Source organism: Suncus etruscus, chromosome 6 (assembly GCF_024139225.1).
Source record: "Suncus etruscus isolate mSunEtr1 chromosome 6, mSunEtr1.pri.cur, whole genome shotgun sequence".
NCBI lineage: Eukaryota > Metazoa > Chordata > Mammalia > Eulipotyphla > Soricidae > Suncus > Suncus etruscus.
Genome location: NC_064853.1, coordinates 50,905,007 through 50,925,535, shown reverse-complemented (window position 1 = coordinate 50,925,535; position 20,529 = coordinate 50,905,007). Strand labels below are relative to the sequence as shown.

General features: G+C 51.4%; 1 protein-coding gene across 1 annotated transcript; it reads right to left on the bottom strand.

Annotated features, from left to right (window-relative positions):
- On the bottom strand, positions 1–15,292 carry ZNF683 (zinc finger protein 683). Its single transcript, XM_049775547.1, has 8 exons — positions 14,696–15,292; positions 12,987–13,115; positions 11,345–11,620; positions 8,640–8,746; positions 5,699–5,765; positions 3,526–4,026; positions 2,746–2,820; positions 1–39 (listed from the first exon to the last, which is right to left on the bottom strand). Exons 1-8 carry the CDS (start codon positions 15,290–15,292, stop codon positions 1–3), a joined length of 1,791 nt encoding a protein of 596 aa, XP_049631504.1.
- Positions 15,293–20,529: the final 5,237 nt, after the last annotated feature.

Sequence of the window (20,529 nt, the reverse complement as noted above, 5' to 3'; positions counted from 1 at the left end):
TTACAAAGGCTTGGGAAGCGAACTGTCCCCAGTCAGAGCCTGAGAACAGGACACAACCAGATACATGTGGCCCTGGCCTAGACCTTTACTGAGACCCCAAACCTTCCCTTTGTCTCCACTAAGAACCCCCCTATTTGGGGGTGACATCCAATAGAGATCAGGGGCCACTCCTGGCTTAGAGCTAAAGAGGTCACTCCTTGTGGCTTCTGGGGTTCCCTGCCATGCCAGGTACCAAATCTAATACGTTCATATGCAAAGTACATGCTCCTTCCTTTTTATTTATTTATTTATTTATTGGCCACACCCATTTGAATCTTAGGGGTTACTCCTGGCTAAGCGTTCAGAAATTGCCTCTGGCTTGGGGGGACCATATGGGACGCCGGTGGATCGAACCTTGGTCCTTCCTTGGCTAGCACTTGCAAGGCAGACACCTTACCTCTAGCGCCACCTCACCGGCCCCCTGCCTTTTTTTTTTTATTATTTGATTGATTGGTTTCTAGGCCACACTTAGCAGCGCTCAGGAGTTACTCCTGGCTCTGAACTCAAAAATCACCCCTGCCGGGCTGTGGGACCATATAGGATACCGGGAATCGAACTGGGTCCTCCCATTTCAGCTCTGCTCCTGCCTTTCATGTCCCTGGCCCACTAAGAATCCCTTTCTTCCAATGAATCCCCATCCTCTTAGTTGGCATTTCCCAAACCGAAGCTTTTGCTAGTCCCTCATTCTAAACCTCTACTCCATTTCTGTTTGGGGGAACAAAAAAAGGATTTGTTTTTGTGCCACATGCATTGGTGCTCCGCAGGTTATACAGTGCTGAGAATTGAAATTTGGGCATTTGCTCAGTCTGATGAACTGCATGCATTTCCAGTCCATTTCTGAATGACAATAATAAAAACTACCCGTCAGTGAAACTCCCTGTCCTTGACCAGATTGATAATGCAGTGCAGAGTCTAGATTCTAAGTATTCATTCTTTTACTTCTTGATAATTGCTTTGGGTGGTCTAGACCTAGTTAGGTTCAACCAAACTCAACTAGTGAGAGAAAATACTATTTATTTAGGAATCCAAGAATCAAAGGAACCTATTTGGAAGCACCAAAAACTTGGCAAAGCAATAGGAGACAGTTGCTAATCAGATCTTGTCAATGACCTCCCAGCAATCAGAAGTCAAAGCCTTTCTCAACCCAGCCCCAGCCAACACCCCTGACAGCCACTCATTCCACAGGCATGTAGTTATTTGCTTCCCCTTACATACCAGTAGGGACAGGGAAGTCACCATTTGACAAGTGGCCCATGCCTGGACAGTCATGACTGCTAGAATGTTCTTCCAAACGAAAATGAAATCTGTCTGCCTATAACTCCCCATTTTTGTCTTTCCCCTGAAGACACTCCCCAGTGACCCAGGACCCCTCTCTCAAACCAGCAGAAGTGCTTTTTTCTCCAGAGTAGCCAACCAGAAGTTGATTTGTTGAGGGTAACCTGCGACCTTGTAACTAGGTGTGGAGCTGAGAAGGGAGAGGCTGAGGAGGGGGCGGGGGGAGTGTGGGAAAAGGCCTCGTCTAACTCAACAAGTCTTGGATTCTCCCTGCTTACCTGTGAGTCACCCCCAAACTAGGCCAAACCAGTCCACAGGCCCATGGGCCCACAAACACCGCTGCGTCACCCAGGCACATCCCAACACAGACCCATAGGGTCCCCTGTACACAAAAATGCAGACACTCACAGGGACACACTGCCAGACAGAAAAACAAACACAGCTACCAAGTAACAGACTGTCAGAGACAGCAAATTGACGAGTCATTACACTGAAACACACAGATGCAATGACATGCACGTGTGTGCTCATCATTCATCCATCCAGTCAGCTCCAGCCGCACCAGTTCTCGGACAGGCACGTGGATGTGGGCATGTCAGACTCATTTCCACTGGCTGTCCCAAGTGTGTCCAAGGTCCCACCTCCCACACTTGACAATCCTAATCCAGAAAGGACACACAGAAGTTTGATATCCCAGAGGTCCCACCTCCCTCCTGAGTCTCTCTTACCCACCTGGGCCCCTAATAGCCAGAAGGTGGCCAGTAGATCCCCAGTCCTCTAGCTCAACCAGCTCCTTCTAGCCCACCCCTGGAACCTGCCTCTACTACTTCACCCTAGCTGAGTCCCCCAAGTCAGCCTGGATCCCCCAGCTCTCTCTCTCCCTTGCCACATGACCAGGTACCCCAGAGCACAAAGCTACCCATTCACCTCCTCTACCACAGAAACCCAGGATGTCCTCACAGCAGCCCCTCTCAACCCTCAGTCTGCACAGTGCCAACGCAACAGAGTACCAAGCCTCTCTGGGAGCAGGATGGAGAAATGGGCAGAGCGCAAAGTTCTGGTTCAAATTTGAGTCATTTGAGTCATTTTTCTTTAGCCAGCTTTGGGCAGGTGTTGTCAATTATCTGAGCCTTAGTTCCCCTACTTCCAAGCTGGGGATAAGGAGCAGGATTATTTATACCTCAGGGGGCTGGTGTGAGGATTAAATAGGATCAAGCTCACAAAACTGATCATATAGAGTGTGTGTGTATATATATATATATATATATATATATATATATATATATATATATATACACATATATATACACATACACATATATAGTGACCATTCCTGGCCTATTCCCAGGGCTCCAGAGCTCCCTCTTGTATGTCCTAAGAAGTCTGGGTTCACTCCTTCCTCAGTACATCTTAGGGGACCTGCCCTCCCACATTGGAGCCCACACGGAGCTGCTTTGGATCCAAATAGAAACCAGGGCTTGGGAAGCTGGTTGTCTGTGCCTGTGGCTGCCGACAGAGCCAGGCAGGGTAATTACCGCTGCGACCAAGGCGTTATTAATAAGCATCCCTGCTATTTCAGCGCAGCTCCCTGGAGTTCAAAGCATGTCCCTGTACCCTACTCCTCCTCCCTCTTCTTTCAACATCTCTGGGCCCAGAGAGGGCCAGCAATTGGTCCTAGGACAGCCAGCACTGGCACTGTGCCTTCTGAACAGCACTGAGGAAGGGTGGGTGTGGCAGAGGGAATGGGGAGCCCCTTCCATTCTCTCCCTGGCATGATCCCCACAGTCCCTTAAGCCCGGAGGTGGGGAACAGAGAACAGCAAGGATTCAAGGTTCGAGCGGTTGTTTGTGGGTGAGAGGAGAGAGAAGAAACCTGGGGCAGGGCGAGTGGGGAGCCCAATGAATGGGCTCATGGAGAGAAGAGAGGCAAGGCAGAGACTGGAGAAAGCAGCCTTGGGACCTTCCTTCCCGCCCCCAGCCGGGACTTCCTGTACTCACCGACTGTGTGGGGACCCAGATGTGGGGCTGGTCTGACGTTCCCGTCTCCGGACCGAGCGCCCCTGGCTCTTTGGGGCTCTCTGCCTGGGCTCCTGGGGCGTGTTCGTGGAGTACCCCGTGATGGGGCGGGGCCCCTGGGAAGGCTCTTGCCAGCCCCTGGATTCCTCAGGGCCGCAGGGGTGGGGAGCTGGTTGGGCCGGTTTGGGCCACTCACCTCCTCCCCACGCCCCTGAAGGGTGACAGTGATGTAGTAGCGGGTCCTTCTGACCGAGGGGCGCCTGTGGAGGGGCTGAGCTGCTGCTGGCAGGGCCGACCAGGGGATGGCAGAATCGCCCTTTGCCCCCTCGGTCATGGGGAAGCCTGCAGGGCGGGGCAGCATGCCTCCCCGGTTACTGGGTGGCCCCAGAGGGCCCTTGGAGGCTGTGGATTGGGGGTGCTGAGGACAGGTGCAGCCAGGGAATCGCTGTTCTGAGTGCTCAGGAGTTGTTACCAGTTCTGTGGGGTTCTGGGCACAGGTCAGCTCTGCTGAGGCCACTGCTGGGCTCTCCAGCCTCAGGGAGGCATAGCTGGCCAGGTCAGAGGCGCTGCCCACTGCTGGCCTCCGAAGGCGTCCCAGTGGTGAAGCCAGGCCCCGGGAGTTGTGGCGCTGCTTCCAAGGCCAGGAGCCACCACTTCCTGCGAGAAGGTCCCATTCCGAGCAACTCTGCAGTTGAGCCTGCAGAGAAGCAGAGGCAGGGAAGGGACCTAGGGCAGCACCTTCCTGCCCCAAGGAGGCTCCCACGCACCTGGTTGCTGCCCTGCACTGACCTCAGACAGAATCCTTGGAAGGTCCTTTAGCATTTTGCAACCCCTCAACCCCTGCCTATGGACAACGTGAGCCCAGAGAGAACATCACAGCCCTGAGTCTCAAGAAGAGACACCTTACAGGCACCAGCACCCAGTCCTGCCTACCAAAGGATGGAATCCCAGTGGCTGCCCTGTAGGCATCAATGGGCCTCAGGCCCTGGGCACCCGCTTTCCTGGGAACTAAGGGCATGGACATCTTTGCCACCCATGTTATTGCCCTAGCATCAAAGCTACTTTTTTTTTCTTAAATAGAAGTGCAACCTGCAACCACCTCCCTAGTGCCCTGCCAGCTTGAGAAAAACAGCCTGTGAGGCACACCTGAATTACTTGAAACATGGGTGTGTGTGTGTGTGTGTGTGTGTGTGTGTGTGTGTGTGTGTAAGGAATAGGAGAGAAAGTCCCCTGAAGAAGGAACAGCCAAAACCTTTGTCATCTTTCTTCCACAGGGCTCAATTTCAAGGGCTTAGTCCCCCAAATGGCTTAAGACCATTTTCAGGCCTAGGCTGTGTCCTTGCCACAGGAAGCCATGTGCAGACTTTTCCTCATGGGGTCCCTGGAACCCAAATGTCTATGTGCACTCATCTGTGCAGTGGATGGGCCTCTTATTCCTCAGTGGTTGAGTCTCTCAAAAGATAGAAGGGCAGGGGCCAGAGAGATAGCATGGAGGTAAGGCATTTGCCTTGCATGCAGAAGGACGGCGGTTCAAATCCCGGCATCCCATATGGTCCCCCGAGCCAGCCAGGAGCAATTTCTGAGTGTAGAGCCAGGAATAACCCCTGAGCGCTGCTGGGTGTGACCCAAAAAACAAACAAACAAAAAAGATAGAAGGGCAAAGTCATTCATGGGGGGATCTGGAGTTAGGCAGCCACGTTGCAGCCCATCCCTGCTTCTTCCATCTGCCACCTCTGATGTATTTTCCCCTTGTGCAATGCGATGTTAATAACAATGCCTGCTTTTGGAGAGGCTGTGGAAATTGGGTGAGATAATCCAGGCAGAGGACGCGTGAAACCCCCACAAACGCTCATAATTATTAATGGCATTCAGGGCCACAGAGGAACATAGTGTTGTTTGAACCACCCCCAGATCAGGGTGACACCTGTCACTGTCCAATCAACAGCTCAGGTATTGCTGAGGGACTGGCCAGGAGGATAAGCTATCAGTCCTGGGGAACAACACCAGGAAGTAGAGAAAAGGTGGGAAGATGGGAAAAGGCCTGGAAACAGTCACTGCACCTACCTAACCCTGCGCCCCCAACCCTCAGGATCTTGGCATTAGGAAATATCCTTCCTGAGCACCCAGGTCCTGGGCAAGATGTTCCACATTCATTCCTCTATTCCCACAATGATCCTTAGAGTGATGTTCCCATCTTACAGATGGAAAAACTGAGGTTCAGAGGCAGAGCTGATGCTCAGGGTGCTACAGAGAATCAGCAGCTATGAGGAAGGACTTAAAAATTTCAGTAGCCTGACTGTTAAATCAGGGTTCTCAGGGACTTCCCAGCCCTGCCAGAGGCCCCCTTCCTCTTCCCTCTTTTCTCCTACCTTGAGGCTGACACTGCTGCTGCTGCCCTGCCCAGCCAGGTCAGGGCAGCTCTGGCCACCCCAGGGCCTGGGAAAGAAGCACAGTAAAAAGGGAGTGAGGTGGACTTCTACCAACCCTAGTCTGGAACCATTGACCCTGACCCACTGTTCTCAAGTCCACAGGGAAAGGAGCTTCTTTTCTTTGCAGGACTCAGGGCACAAAAGTGCCAGGGATTTAACCAGGTAAATTCAAGGTAAATTCTTTTTTTTTTTTTTTTTTTTTTTTGGTTTTTGGGCCACACCCGGTGACGCTCAGGGGTTACTCCTGGCTATGCGCTCAGAAGTCGCTCCTGGCTTGGGGGACCATATGGGACGCCGGGGGATCGAACCGCGGTCCGTCTCCTAGGCTAGCGCAGGTAAGGCAGGCACCTTACCTCGAGCGCCACCGCCCGGCCCCTCAAGGTAAATTCTTTACCCCTTAGACCGGGTAGTCCAGGGGAAGTTTCTGACCTATGAGACACCTGACTCCAAAGTCATGAGGTAGGATGGACTCCACATGCAAATGGGGACAGAGTATAAGCATCCAGGAAAAGGATGGCAGCCCCATGGCTGGGGTCTGTCACTTGCTGTAGTCTGAGTCAGACTTAGCATTAAGTAGTGCTATATAAACTTCATGCTTTATAATAACTCTTTAAAAACAGGTATAAAAAAAGGTATTAGTGGGGGCCGGAGAGATAGCACAGCAGAAGGGTGTTTGCCTTGCATGCGGCCAACCCAGGACAAATGGGAGTTCGATTCCCGACATCCCATATGGTCCCCTGAGCCTGCCAGGAGTGAATTCTGAATGCAGAGCCAGGAGTAACCTCTGAGTGTCACCGGGTGTGACCCAAAAACAAAACAAAACATAAAGATATTATGACCCCTTTCTTAAAGGACACCAAGGACCAGACAGGCTAACTCACTGGCCAGTGTCACAGAGCCTTAGAATACAGACTCTCCCTTCAAGGCTTAGTTGGACATTCTTGCACTCTTGGGGGGAAGATGGGGAAGGACCTTGGCTGCCTCCTCTGAACCTTCTGTCCCCCTCTTCCCCAGAGTCTCCATACTGGAGTCCCGTTCCCACAGCTGGAGAGAACCAAGGCCCAGTGCGCACACAAGATGTGTCATCACACAGGCCCAAGAGCCTGCACAGGCCCAGCCCTGCCCACCCTGACTCACCTACACCCCAACTCCACCTCCTCACAAGTGGGGGAAAGGGAGGATAGTACCACCTGGGCCTATAGGGCAACATCCTGCCAGACAGGGTAAAGGGAAGGGTGTGTCTTCCTGGTGGGGGCGGGCAAAGCACCAACAGGCTTCCAGGCTTCCAGACATAGGGTGGGTAGGTCCTTCCCTTTGTCTCTAGGGTGAGAGAGAGAGGTTCCCTCCCTATTTCTGCCTGCGCCATGCCCCCAGCCCCAGGCAGACTGGAGGCAGCTGAGTCATGATAAAATCAGAACAAATTGCCCACTAACTGCACAGACACACAAATGCTTTGTGCCCAAAGGAGCTCACCCGTTCTTTCCAGATAGTGGACCAGTGAGCAACTGAGATCCTCTTAACTCTCCTATCATCTAGGAAGACCCACTTAGATACCGTCCACATCCTGGAGCAAGGAATGTTCTTCTCCAGGGGACTGACTCCAGCCCAGGCCACTTTGTCTGAGCCTTCCACTCTCACCCTAGAACCTGCTCTTTCACCCAACAACCCAAGTTGTTTCCCTACTGTACATGATACCTGCTACCGGAAATAAAGCTCAAAAAGACAGAAACACTTGCTCAAGTCATAGGGCCAGGGCACTTAGGTTAGGACAGAGCTCAAGTCCTACGGGATCCCAATGTAAGAGCACTGGGGACTCTGGGGTAGGCTTTGAGGCTAGCTGCTTAACTCATATCCCAGCTGACACTTCCCAGCTGTACGGTTTCAGATGCATGTCTCAGCTCCATTTCCGTGTCTGAGTCATGATGAATTCCTGCCACATGGAATGTTTGTAAGGATTTATTAACACCCAGCAAAGATATCAAGCAAGTAGCAAGTGTAGATTCATTGTTAGTGCCCCTAACAATGAAAGCTCTCTGGGGCATCTGGGATCACAGTGCTTTTCAGACAGTTATGTTGGGAATCGTCATCCTAGTGACACTGGGAGTTAAGCTGCAGGTAAACCTGCCTGCAATATGAGAATTGAAGTCCTCGGGAGGAGCCTCTGCCTTTGCCTTTCCTGCCATCTCCTGAGAGGACTCCTTAGTCTGCAGGTTACCTGCTTGACTCAGGAATCTGCTGTGGTGGTTTTTATTTTAAAAGAGTAGAGGGTGGGTGCTGGAGTGATAGTACAGTGTTAGGGCATTTGCCTCACACACACAGCCAACCCCGGATGGACACAGGTTCTATTCCTGGCATCCCATATGGTCCTCTGAGCCTGCCAGTAGCAATTGCTGAGCACAGAGCCAAGAGTAACCACAGGGTGTTCCTAGAGACAGTTCAACAGGCAGAGTGCATGGAAAGTATCCTCTGCACATGGGAGGCAGGTTAAATCTCCTGAACAGCACAGTCCCTGAGCACTGCAGGGAGTAATTCCATAAACACAGCACTCCTGGTGGTGCCTCACCCCTGGCAAAAAACAGGTGAAATTAAAAGACCGGTTCATAGCTCAGTGGTAGGTCGTTCACCTTGCATACAGCCGACTTGGGTTCGATCCTCGGCATCCAATATCGTCCCCATGAGCCTGCCAGGAGTGATTTTAGAGCACAGAGCCACTAGTAACTCCAGAGCGTCACCGGGTGTGACCCCCCCAAAAAAAAACTGGTTCACAGGCACAGAACCAAAAAATGTGGTACTGCCCCTCTCTACCACCTATCTGAACATTTACCCCCCACACATACACACACCTTGATTTGCTCCACAAGGTCCCCTACGTCCCTCTCACCTAACCCGGCCTCTGGTCTCCTTCGGGGTCCGCTTGCCCCTGCGCTCTCTCCAGTCCCCAAGCCTGGCCAGGCGGCGGAGCACACGGTCCCCCAGGCTCCCGCGCCGCTGCTCAGCCATCGGGAGGGCTCAGAGCCTCGGGCTCCCACAGCTCCAGGTCCTGGTCGCGGGGGTCACCAGGATCCGCTTTTAGAGGAAACGCCTCCTCCTCCGGCCCGCTCCCTGAACAAATACTGGGGCTCCACCCGCAGTTCACGCTTGGAGGAGCGTCCGCCTAGATGCTGTCCATGTCCTGGAGCAAGGGCTGCGCTTTGCAGGGGGTCGACTCCTGCACTGAGCCGCTTTGTCTGGGCTTCCCACCCTCACCCCAAGACTCGCCGCCCACACTTCAGGACCTACTCTCAGTAACTCCTCGTGTTTGAGGACTCGTTTTGTTTTCTTTTTCTTTAATATAAACTTTTTTTTTTGGGGGGGGGGTCACACCCGGCCGCGCTCAGGGGTTACTCCTGGCTCTATGCTCAGAAATCTCTCCTGGCAGGCTCAGGGGACCATATGGGATGCCGGGATTCGAACCACCGTCCTTCTGCATGCAAGGCAAACGCCTTACCTCCATGCTATCTCTCCGGCCCCATTCATTTAAGCACCATGATTACTTCTTTTTCTTTTCCTTTTTTTTTTTTTTTTTTTTTTTGGCACACCCTGCGGTGCTCAGGGGTTATTCACTGTGCTATTGCCCGGGCATCAAAGCTACTTTTTTTTTTTTTTAAATAGAACTATTATTTATCTATTACTATCTAGGGGATGTTGAAGGAGATTTGGAACTGTGGGCTATTCCCCAGCTTGGTGCTATGGGATTGCGCGTCGCAGGGATAGAAGCCCGGCTCCAGCAAGCAGTCTGAAGTTCTTAGAGCATCTCTTTGATCTGCCAGTTTCAACTCGCTGCTGGCAGACTCCAGTGTCACCAGTTCCAGATGAGCAGGAGAGAGGGAGAGGGAGAGAGAGAGAGGGAGAGAGAGAGGGGGGGGAGGGGAGAGGAGAGGAGAGGAGAGGAGAGGAGAGGAGAGGAGAGGAGAGGAGAGGAGAGGAGAGGAGAGGAGAGGAGAGGAGAGGAGAGGAGAGGAGAGAGAGGAAAAGAGATAGGTGAGATTGAGAGAAGAGAGGAGAAAAGAAAGAAAAGAGGGAGAGAGGAGAGGTGAAAGGAGAGAGGAGAGGAAAGAAAGGAGAGCGCGGGAAAAGAGCCTGTGAGGGGGCTGAGCCAAGAGTCTGGAGATGGAAAGACAGCACACGGACCTGCCAGGCTGGGAGTGGGCGGGGCCTCTCCGATTGGGCAGGGCCTGGCTTGACTGTCGGTAGAGAAGGGCTGGGGGCTCTGAACTCAGATATCGGTTATTGGTAAGGTCTAAGAACTAACTTTGCCAGAATCCAGCCCTACCCACTTTACGGGTTCTTTGGATCCTGAAGACGCTTTGAGAACTCAAAAATCGCCCCTTATCGGGTGAGGAAGCCTCTCTAAAACCGATTGGTCTCAGAAACGACTGATTTCTGGCTCAATGCTCAGATATCACTCCTGGGGGACTTGGGGAATCATCTAGGGTCTATCTTTCCAATTTGGGTAGGCAGCGTGTAACACAAGAGTCCTGGGGCCTGAGCAATAGTACAGTGGATAGGGCACTTGCCAAGCACATAGCCTACCCGGGTTCAATCTCAGCATCCCATATGGTCCTCGGAGCCCACCAGGAGTCATTCCTGAGTGCAGAGCCAGGAATAATCCCTGAGAACCGCATGGAGTGCCCCACTCCCCAAGAAAAAGACAAATGTCCTACCCACTGTACTATCTCTCCAGCTCTTTCATTCCTCTTTATCTGAAAATTACTCTATTATTTAGTAATAGCTTGTGTTTATTGTGATTATAACCTGGGACTTTTGCCTCCTGGGCAGTGACTTTTTCCCACTAATGCTACCTCCCTAACTTTCCCAAGGCATAGGGAACATCTTATACTTTTGAGGGGATCCTGCAGGACACTAGGGAGAAAGGCCATCAGAAGGTTCCAATTACTCGGACTCTATTAGACCTCTGTGACTCCTTTTAGCCCTCTGTGGGACTGACCCTCGCCTTGGATCATCATGTTTCTGGGCCACGAATGAACTGTGATTGTGTGTTCCTCCACCCCCCCCCCATGGATGGATGATTTTGGCATGTTCATTAGAAATGAACCTTGATGGTCAGCTGACAGGGTACCTAGGAATTGAGACCAGAGGTAGGATAAAATATCAAAGATCTGGACAAGTGCTGGTACATTTGTTCAACAAAGGAGCCAGAATGTGTGTCTGGGAGTAGTTTGCCCTTCTCAGAGCCCTGGAGTGTTGCTCTGTCCAAAGGGAACTGAGATAAAGGCCTGGTGTCCAGCAGGTCTCAGACAGGAAACAGAACTAAAGGTATTCAGAAAGAGATGGCTCTGGACATCCACCCCCGCATACATGGCAGCACAGCTTCCTTCTCCCTGGCTGTGCCTCCTCAACTGCTCCCATGGAAAGTTTGTGTCTGGCAAACACAGCAGAACCTCCCATACCACTATCAATGTTTCAGAGGCAATAACTCATTCTGGAGAAAATCCTCTCATTGCTGACCCCCGTCCTTCCCAGATTCAGCCTGGCACCCACCACTCAGGCTGACTCTCCTGGCTTTGACTGGGATGCTGAGGATACTCTGACTTTGTCTGTACCCCGGCCCATCTCTGCTGGTGCCACCACAAGATCTGGTGCTCCCTGGTGCCATTGGGCAAGGCAAGTGAGAGGAGCCAAGGGCATGTAGGTGAGCGCCAGGTGGCAGGTCTGGGGAGCGTGCTGACGCTGGTGGAACATCAGGTGAACATGCTGGCTGAAGCTGCTTGGGCAGACACTACACTGGAAGGGCCGTGTCCTCGAGTGCAGTCGCATGTGGGTCTTGAGGTTGCTGGAGCAACTGAAATGCTTGAAGCACATCTGATGGGAAAGAGCATGGCGTCAGGTCTACCCTACCATCCCAACTCCCCCATCCCATCTTGTTGTCTTGGAAGCACCCCTCAAATTTTTCCAGTCCCTGCAGACTTTGCCCTCAGTCCCTGGCTTGCCCAGCATCTAGAGCACTGGAGCCCGGCCAACTAGGGTGTGTGTCTTGCTTCTTTGACTCCTTGTGTGAACTTTATTGGTGACACCCCCTCTGAGTCCTGCACTCCTTATTGGTGACATGTGGTTATTAATTCCTAACCACACAGGGAGGGTGGACTGAATGACATCATCACATAGCAACCTGTGGTATCAGTGACTGTAATTAATATTAACTGGGAGCTGCCAACTACATGCCAAGGACTGGTCTCATATCATTCTTTCCGGAGATCCTGGAGCAGCATGACTAAGTCCTTGTACAACCCGTAGAGTTTAATGAGAAAGCAGAGACTCAGGAGTGGAGTAACTAAAACAAGATGGTAGCTGGGACCAAGATTTGAACCCAGATTGCCCAGAGATTTCACTACTCCAAGGCTATCCTTTCTACCTGTGTGAAACAGGGAATGAATCCCCACCTTCTCACCTCCAAGAGTGTGGGAGGCTCAAGGTGGGAACTATCAGTGAGCTGTGTTGGCCTCTGGGTACACATTTTTTTTTTTTTTGGTTTTTGGGCCACACTCGGTGGTGCTCAGGGGTTACTCCTGGCTATTTGCTCAGAAATAGCTCCTGGCAGGCACGGGGGACCATATGGGACACCGGGATTTGAACCAACCACTTTTGGTCCTGGATCGGCTACTTGCAAGGCTATCTCTCTGGGCCCAAAAAACTTTTTTGTTTGTTTGTTTGTGTTTGTTTGTTTTTTATTGTGTGTGTCACACCCAGCAGCTCTCAGGGGTGACTCCTGGCTCCGTGCTCAGAAAACACTCCTGGCAGGCTCGGGGGACCATATGGGATGCCAGGATTCGAACCAATGACCTTCTGCATGAAAGACAAACTTCTTACCTCCGTGCTATCTCTCCAGCCTCTGGGTACACATTTTGACATCAACTTCTCCTGCACCCCAGGGAACTCCACAGACAACCCAACTTCATTACTACCTCAAGTCCTGACCTCCCACACAGAGAAGGAACATTTCCTTTCTTTTTTGGTATAGAGGCAGGATAGTGCTCAGAGGACATGCAGCACCCGGGATTGAATGCTAGCATACCACATGCAATGCCCCCCCCCCCCACTGAGCTCTCTCCATTTAGAGAGAAATCGTGTTTAATAGGAGGAAGGGGGATTGGAAGCTATGGGTGCCATCCCCCCCCACGCCACCATGCACCACCACCCCAGGACCAAGGGAAGGGAAGGGAGGGCTCACCGGGCACTTGTGGGGTCGCTCCCCAGTATGTACAAGGTGGTGTTTCTGCAGGTGGGCAAACTGGGTGAATCTCTTTTGGCACAGGGTGCACTGGAACGGGCGCTCCCCACTATGTACACGCCAGTGGACCTAAGGCAGGTGGGAGAGAAATGTGGATCCCCCAGCATTGCCTCAAATTCTCTCCAACTATCTCCCACAACCCCCCAAGACTCCTTTTGATATCAAAATGCCTCCACCCTGGATGGTTTCCCTATCTGGGCTTTCCTTGTATACCCAAGGATACCCTTACTTCTTCCCGCCCTATGGGAAGGAGAAGGCCAGGTGGGAGCCTCCCCGTGGAGATAGACTCGAAGTGCTTCTCAAAGTGAGATTCACACAACATCAGCTGCCTGAGGAACTTGCTGAACGCAGATTCCCAGGCCTTGCCTCAGACCAGCTGATCAAAATCTAGGAATCTGTATATTCTCTGAATCAGCTCTTTGAGGACTTCTCAATGTCTAATAGTCTCTAACCTAGGGGAGCTAGAAGGGCTGTTCTCAAATAACCATCCACATCTTTTTTTTTTAATTTTTTTTACTTTTGGGTCACACATGGCATTGTTCAAGGGCTACTCCTGGCTCTGTGCTCAGAAATCGCCCCTGGCAGGCTCAGGGGACCACATAGAATGCTGGGATCCAATTCGGTCTGTCCAAAGTCAGCCACATGCAAGGCAAACACCCTACAGCTGTGCTACTGCTTTGGCCCAACCATTCATTTCTTTCTCAAAGTTAATCCATGTCTTTTTATTTTCCTTCCTCTCTTTCTCTCTTCTTTCTCTTTTTTCTTTCTTTCTTCCTTCCTTTCTTCCTTACTTCCTTCCTTCCTTCCTTCCTTCCTTCCTTACTTCCTTCCTTCCTTCCTTCCTTCCTTACTTACTTCCTTCCTTCTTTCTTTCTTTCTTTTTCTTCTTTCTTTCTTTCTTTCTTTCTTTCTTTTTCTTTCTTTCTTTCTTTCTTTCTTTCTTGTTGTTTGTTTGTTTTAGGGACACACTGCCAATGCTCAGGGCTTACTCCTGGCTCTGCACTCAGGAATTACTCTTCGCTGCGATCTGGGTTCATATTGGACGCCGGGCATCAAACCTGCTGCAAGTGCCCCCCTACTTGTACTATTCCTCCTGCAGATGCTGGGGAGCTGGTGCCTTTTTAGGCAAACTTCTGGTCCCTACTGACACTGCTATGACACTGTTGCCCCCTGCTGTCCATATGGATGATGCCACCAATAACCTTGCTGCTTATTTTTGGGATCCCATTTGGCCAGGGAAAATTTCTGTGATCTAGCCTCACAGATATCTACCTCCTTTCCCCCACCTGAGCTTCAAGAAGAACAAGAGGAGGGTTCACTGTGAATCCAGAAAGTACTGTTGTTCAAGAAAGAGCTTTAAATTCGATGTTGAGAAACTGAAATCAAAGCTTATCTCCACCATTCCATCAAACCAACTGTGGCCAAACCTCCAGGAAACCTGTTTCCTCATTTTGAACTTAAATGAGTCAAACTTACAAGGGTAGAGAGGATTTGTCTCTATAGGAGTGACACTGAGGAACTAAATGTGGCCTCCCAGGTCACATCCTATGGCTGTCTGCCCAAGAGCTCTAGTTTGTTTTAGAAACAGACTGGGGTGAATGAAGTAGGCGCACTGAAGACTCTGGGGGAGCAGTGGGTGAAGCAGATACCTTAAGGTTGGACAGCTGCCCGAAGCTCTTGCCACACTCATTACACTCATACCGGATCCTGCCATTTTCTTTCTTCAGCGGATAAGGCAGCACTGAGGCAGCTACCTGTGATCCTGGAGAATTCTGCTTTGCTGGAGACCTCTTGCCATCACACTCTGGCCATGAAGAGCAGGTTTTCGCCATTCCGGGGCCTGCATGCTGGGCCTGGGAGGACTGGGCTGGGTGAGAGGTTTGGGTAGCCCGTAGATGGGGAAACAGGGTGTCTCCTGAGGCGCTGCAGTCCCTCAGATCACTGACACTTCTCAGCACATTGGGCACAAGTATGGTGGCGTGGGAGATGTCTTGGGGCAGTATAAAGACTGGGGAACACTGGACAGAAGGCAGAGCTCCACAGGAGAGCAGGCACGGGGAAGGGAGAAGTGGGTAGGACGGATAGAAGGGATAGAGGCAGAGGGGGAGTCCTTTAGAGTTGGGAGCAGGGGAGGGGCAAGAGCAGAAAGCCAAGGGGTTAGGGCTCTTTGGACTGAGCCAGGCATCTGGGGAGGAGCTGCTAGTAGAGGAGGAGGAACAGGTGTCTCTTTCCAGCTGGCTGCTCATCTTGATCCTGCTCCACGGGTCCTTGGCTCACAGTGTGTGGAGATGGTGTGCAGCTTAGAGGGCTGGTGCTCTGGTCTGGAAATGGGGAGATCATAAGGGTCCCTCATCTGTGGTCAGTTCTATTCCTTCTAACCTGACGCCTCAGGTGGGAGAGAACTCTAGCCTTCAAGCACATGCTTGATGAGTAAAGAGCTTTTCCCAGCCTGCAAATGCCCTGGCCAAGAAAAGTCACCATTCAATTTTTTTCAATTGTCTAAAATTTCTATAAATTTGCTCTGGATGGAGCAGGGCCTCAAGCCTTGTTCTTGTTCTTGTTCTTCCAAGCACTGTAAGAATGCATAGGGTTGGACCGGAGAGATAGCATGGAGGTAAGGCGTTTGCCTTGCATGCAGAATAACGGTGGTTCGAATCCTGGCATCCCAATATGGTCCCCCGTGCCTGCCAGGGGCGATTTCTGAGCATAGAGCCAGGAGTAACCCCTGAGTACTTCTGGGTGTGACCCAAAAAACAAAAACCAAAAAAAAAAAAAAAAAAAAAAAAAGAATGCACAGAGTTGAGGCCAGAGAGATGGCATGGAGGTAGGGCATTTGCCTTGTATGCAGGACAGTGGTTCGAATCCCGGCATCCCATGTGGTCCCCCGACCCTACCAGGAGCAATTTCTGAGCATAGAGTCAGGAGTAGCCCCTGAGTGCTTCTGGGTGTAACCCAAAAAAAAAAAAAAAAAAAAAAGAATGCACAGGGTTGGGCCAGAGCAGTAGCACAGTGAGTAGGGTGTTTGCCTTGCATATGGCTAACCTGGGTTTATCCCAGGCATCCCATATAGTCCCCTTAGCATTCCAGGAGTGATTCTTTTTTCTTTTTTGGTTTTTGATTTTTGGGTCACACCTGCCGGCACTCAGAGGTTACTCTTGGCTCTGTGCTCAGAAATCGCTCCTGCCAGGCTCGGGGGACCATATGAAATGCCAGGAATCAAACCTGGGTCTGTCCGGAGTTGACTGTGTGTAAGGCAAATGCCCTACCACTATACTATTGCTCTAGCCCTCCAGGAGTAATTTCTGAGTACAGAGCCAGGAGTAACCTCTGAGTGCTGCCAGGTGTGGCCCAGAAACAAACAAACAAAAAACAATGTAGAGGGTCACCCAAGACCCAAGCACAATGGGGGCTTGCACAGAAAAGCTGCCAATCTTGAGATGGGCTTAATCTAATGAGAAAAAGATACAAGAAGCCTATTAGACATTTATGGCATGGCCAGAGAGAGAGAGAGAGAGAGTACAGTGAGTAGGGCACTTGCCTTGCATATATTTGACCCAGATTCGATCCCCTACATCCCATATGCTCCCTGAACCCACAAGAAATGATCCCTAATCTCAGAGTCAGAAGTAATCCCTGGGAATTTCTGGATATGGTGACCAACCCCTTCAAATTTCATTCCTCAATTGTACCAGCCACACTGGAAAGAATGGTGCTAGTTAGAACATAGCTTGTCTCTGATTTTAGGTAGTTCAACCAATAGGCCATTCCAGAAAATGGGGAGAGGAGATGAATGCTGGAGCCTGAAAATATATAGAATATCAGCAAAGAAAAAAAATCAAGGGACCTTTGATGCAGCAGCTAGTGAAGTGGGGTTGAAATTAAAAAATAAAGTTCCAGGATCACAGAGATAGCACAGTGGTTTGGCGTTTGCCTTAGACACAGAAGGATGGTGGTATCCCATATGGTCCCCTGAGCCTGCCAGGAGCAATTTCTGAGCATAGAGCCAGGAGTAATCCCTGAGCACTGCCGGGTGTGACCCCCCCCCAAAAAAAAAAAAAAAGAAAGAAAAGTTCCAGGGGCCAGAACAGTGGTGCAAGTGGTAGGGCATTTGCCTTGCACACGCTAGCCTAGGATAGACTGCGGTTCGATCCCCCGGTGTCCCATATGGTCCCTCAAGCCAGGAGCGATTTCTGAGCGTATAGCCAGGAGTAACCCCTGAGCACCACCAGGTGTGCCCCCCCAAAAAAGAAAAGTTCCAAAAAACTGGGTCTCCACTGGTTGCATTCACCAGCAGCTTCACTCTATCTATGCTGGGTCCTGAGCACTACCTGCTCTCCAGAAGTCACAGAGGCCCAGGGAAGGACACAGCATAGTGCCTGCAGGGCAAAAAGTAAAGTAGGATCCTCCCCAGAGGGAAGAAACAGGGGGTCCAGGACTTCACCCTACTACTTAGTCCCTCAAAAGGTGTTCCTTTTTTGGGGGGGGGCCACACCCGGTGACACTCAGGGATTACTCCTGGCTATGCACTCAGAAATTGCTCCTGGCTCAGGGGACCAAATGGGATGCTGGGGATCTAACCGAGGTCCGTTCTACATTAGCACATGCAAGGCAAACGCCCTACTGCTTGTGCTGCCGCTCCAGCCCCTCAATAGGTGTTTTTGTTTTGTTTTGTTTTGGTTTGGTTTTGGGGCCACACCCGTTTGACGCTCAGGGGTTACTCCTGGCTATGTGCTCAGAAATCGCCCCTGGCTTGGGGGGACCATATGGGACGCCGGGGGATCGAACCGCGGTCCGTCCTACGCTAGCGCTTGCAAGGCAGACACCTTACCTCTATCGCCACCTTCCCGGCCCCAATAGGTGTTTTTGTAACAGAACATGCTAACTCAAATATTACAGGCCACATCCCTGTTCCTCATGCTCAGGATCTGACCTTACTTGTACCAGCTCCTGGGCACTGCTGGAGAAAGTCCTCACCTCTCAGTCAGGGGTCATTCCCTTGAGAGTCTTGTACATGCCCAAACCAGAACTTGGATTAAACTAAAAATGTGTGCCTGGATTCTGTCTTCACTGACGTCTCTGGAGTATCCCCTCCTTTTGAAATCTGAGACTGTCCCCACACCTCCAGCCTTCCCCAAGGAACAGCCCCCATCCTGGGCGAAATCTTGGGGCCACCTAGCAGAGGTAGAATTCCAGGACCAGCAAGGGGCTGGTGTGGGATGGGCCATGGCCTGCAGTCTGGGAAGACCTGGAAGGCAGATGTCAGGGGCTTGACAAGCAGAGATAGGAACTCCCACAGACAGAAATGGTTCCCTCTCCTAGTTTGGTTTGCAAAGACCTCCCATTCCCCAACACATCCATCACCTAAATGGCCGCTCCCTGCCTCCTTTGATGGATCCCTGATCCCAGGATTGCCCTCCTCTGCCCCTTAGAATGCCCTTCTCACACCAAGCTCCCACTCACCCTTCCTTACTATTCTGTTCCCACCAGCTCTCAGAGCTTCCAATGGGCTTTGAATGAAGCTGGAGGACTTGGAGAAAATTCCCTTCATAGGTTGTATTCCCACATGGTGGGCCTGAACCTCCCTGCATCAAATTACTGGCCAACCCTGCCCATAGGAAAGGAGACACTGACACCTGGGCCAGAGCTCTCTCTGGAGCCTCAGAATGTGCCAGTCAAGCAGCATCAGGGAGAAAGAAGGATTCTCTTTCAAAAACATTCTCCCCGGGGCCCGGAGAGATAGCACAGTGGTGTTTGCCTTGCAAGCAGCCGATCCAGGACCAAAGCTGGTTGGTTCGAATCCCGGTGTCCCATATGGTCCCCCGTGCCTGCCAGGAGCTATTTCTGAGCAGACAGCCAGGAGTAACCCCTGAGCACCGCTGGGTGTGGCCTAAAACCCAAAAAAAAGAAAACAAAACATTCTCCCCACTTACTCCAAAAGCCTTGTCCCCAGCTAAGCAGGCTAGCCCCAAGGTAGGAAGGACCCCAGCTTACCTGGTGGCCTTGAAGAGCTCGAAGTGCAGGCTGGCCCACACAGTTCTTAGTGCTCCCAGGGCTGTGCTGGCACAGTCACACCCTGCTCTGCTGTTGGATGGTGACCATGAGCAAGGCCACTTCCCAGCTTACAAAGCCAGTCACTGCCCTGCTGTGTGCCTGGAGCCAGTCCCTAACCCACCTGACCTCGGTTTTCCTACCTGCCTGTAGGAGGACTTCTAGCTGGTGGCAGGAGCTGGTGCAGGAGCTGGTGTGCAGGAGCAGGAAGAAGAAGGAGAAAGACAGGCCAGGCAGAAATGAGGTGCAGAGCTGGGTAATGCCCAGCCTAGGCCAGAATGAGACACAAGGTCCTTCCTAATCTACTGCCCAGTGATCACTGGCACCTGAAAAAACATTCCAGACCTTCAGACTACAGGAAGCTGACTTTGCAGTCAACTCCAACTAATCACAACTCTCCTCTAAAAGATTCCCTGAGCTCTAGCTCATCCTCGAAAGTTTTCAGGGAAACTAAGGAACCCACAGTGTCCTGCAAAGCCCAACCTCAACCCCGACCCCCAAAGGGGCTGCTTCACTTGCTGTAGGAAGTCCCCTCTGGCTGGGGAGGAAGGAGTTTGGGTGGCAAGTGGCAGCAGCAGCACTACTACTGTGGTCGCAGGTCCAGTGGGTTAGAGACTACAGGAAAGTGTGAGCTTTGAAGTCACCACAGATAGGAAAAAAGAAAACGGGGGCTGGGGAGGGCTGCAAAACACAACATGGGAGGTGCCCACCTATCTCCACTACCTACAACAATGCTACTAGATATCTTTTTTTTGGGGGGGGGTGGTCACACGGCAGGGCTCAGGGGTTACTCCTGGCTCTACGCTCAGAAATCACTCCTGGCAGGCTCCGGGGACCATATGGGATGCCGGGATTCGAACCACCGTCCTTCTGCATGCAAGCTAGTATTTTTCATGTACAGGGAGAAGAGGCAGTAATAGTACTTAGGCTAGAATATTCCAAGGATCCAAGTAGGTAACTACCTTGGCAAATAGCTCTCTATGTACTGAAAGCATTCATAAGTTTTATCTTATTTAACTATTTGGCTTTATTATTTTCATGATAGAGGGAAAGAAGCTCAGAAAGAGTAAGAAGTTCACCAAAATCAACAGCAACACCAAAATCAACAGCAACTCAGAGGGCTCTTGAGCCAGAACTCAGATGCTCTGGTCTCTTGGCAATCACAGCCTTCTCCACTCAGCTCTGTTTCTGCCCCACATGCTTTCTCTTCCAGTCACCCAGTCCCACCTTCTTGCCTTTACCCAGTTGCCCTCTCCCTCCTCCTCAGACTTGTGGAGGAGACCTCCCTGGCTACCCTCAGATGCCACTTCCTGAAGCTAACCAGGAAATGCTCTGCTAGTAGCATCCCCACTGCCTTGCTGCCATCTTGCTGGGCTCTCCCACATTCTCCAGGAAGGGTTCACACTCTTTTGACTTCCTTCCCCTCCTGACATGA

Bases quoted from the DNA above. Each gene is read 5' to 3' on its own strand.
- ZNF683 (XM_049775547.1), bottom strand. From the start codon at position 15,292: ATGAGCAGCCAGCTGGAAAGAGACACCTGTTCCTCCTCCTCTACTAGC. The intron at 11,621-12,986 runs GTGAGCCCTCCC...CTTTCCCATCAG, and splicing joins AGCGACCCCACAAGTGCCCG to ATGTGCTTCAAGCATTTCAG. The intron at 8,747-11,344 runs GTATCCTCAGCA...ATGGCTGAGCAG, and splicing joins GGGGTACAGACAAAGTCAGA to CGGCGCGGGAGCCTGGGGGA.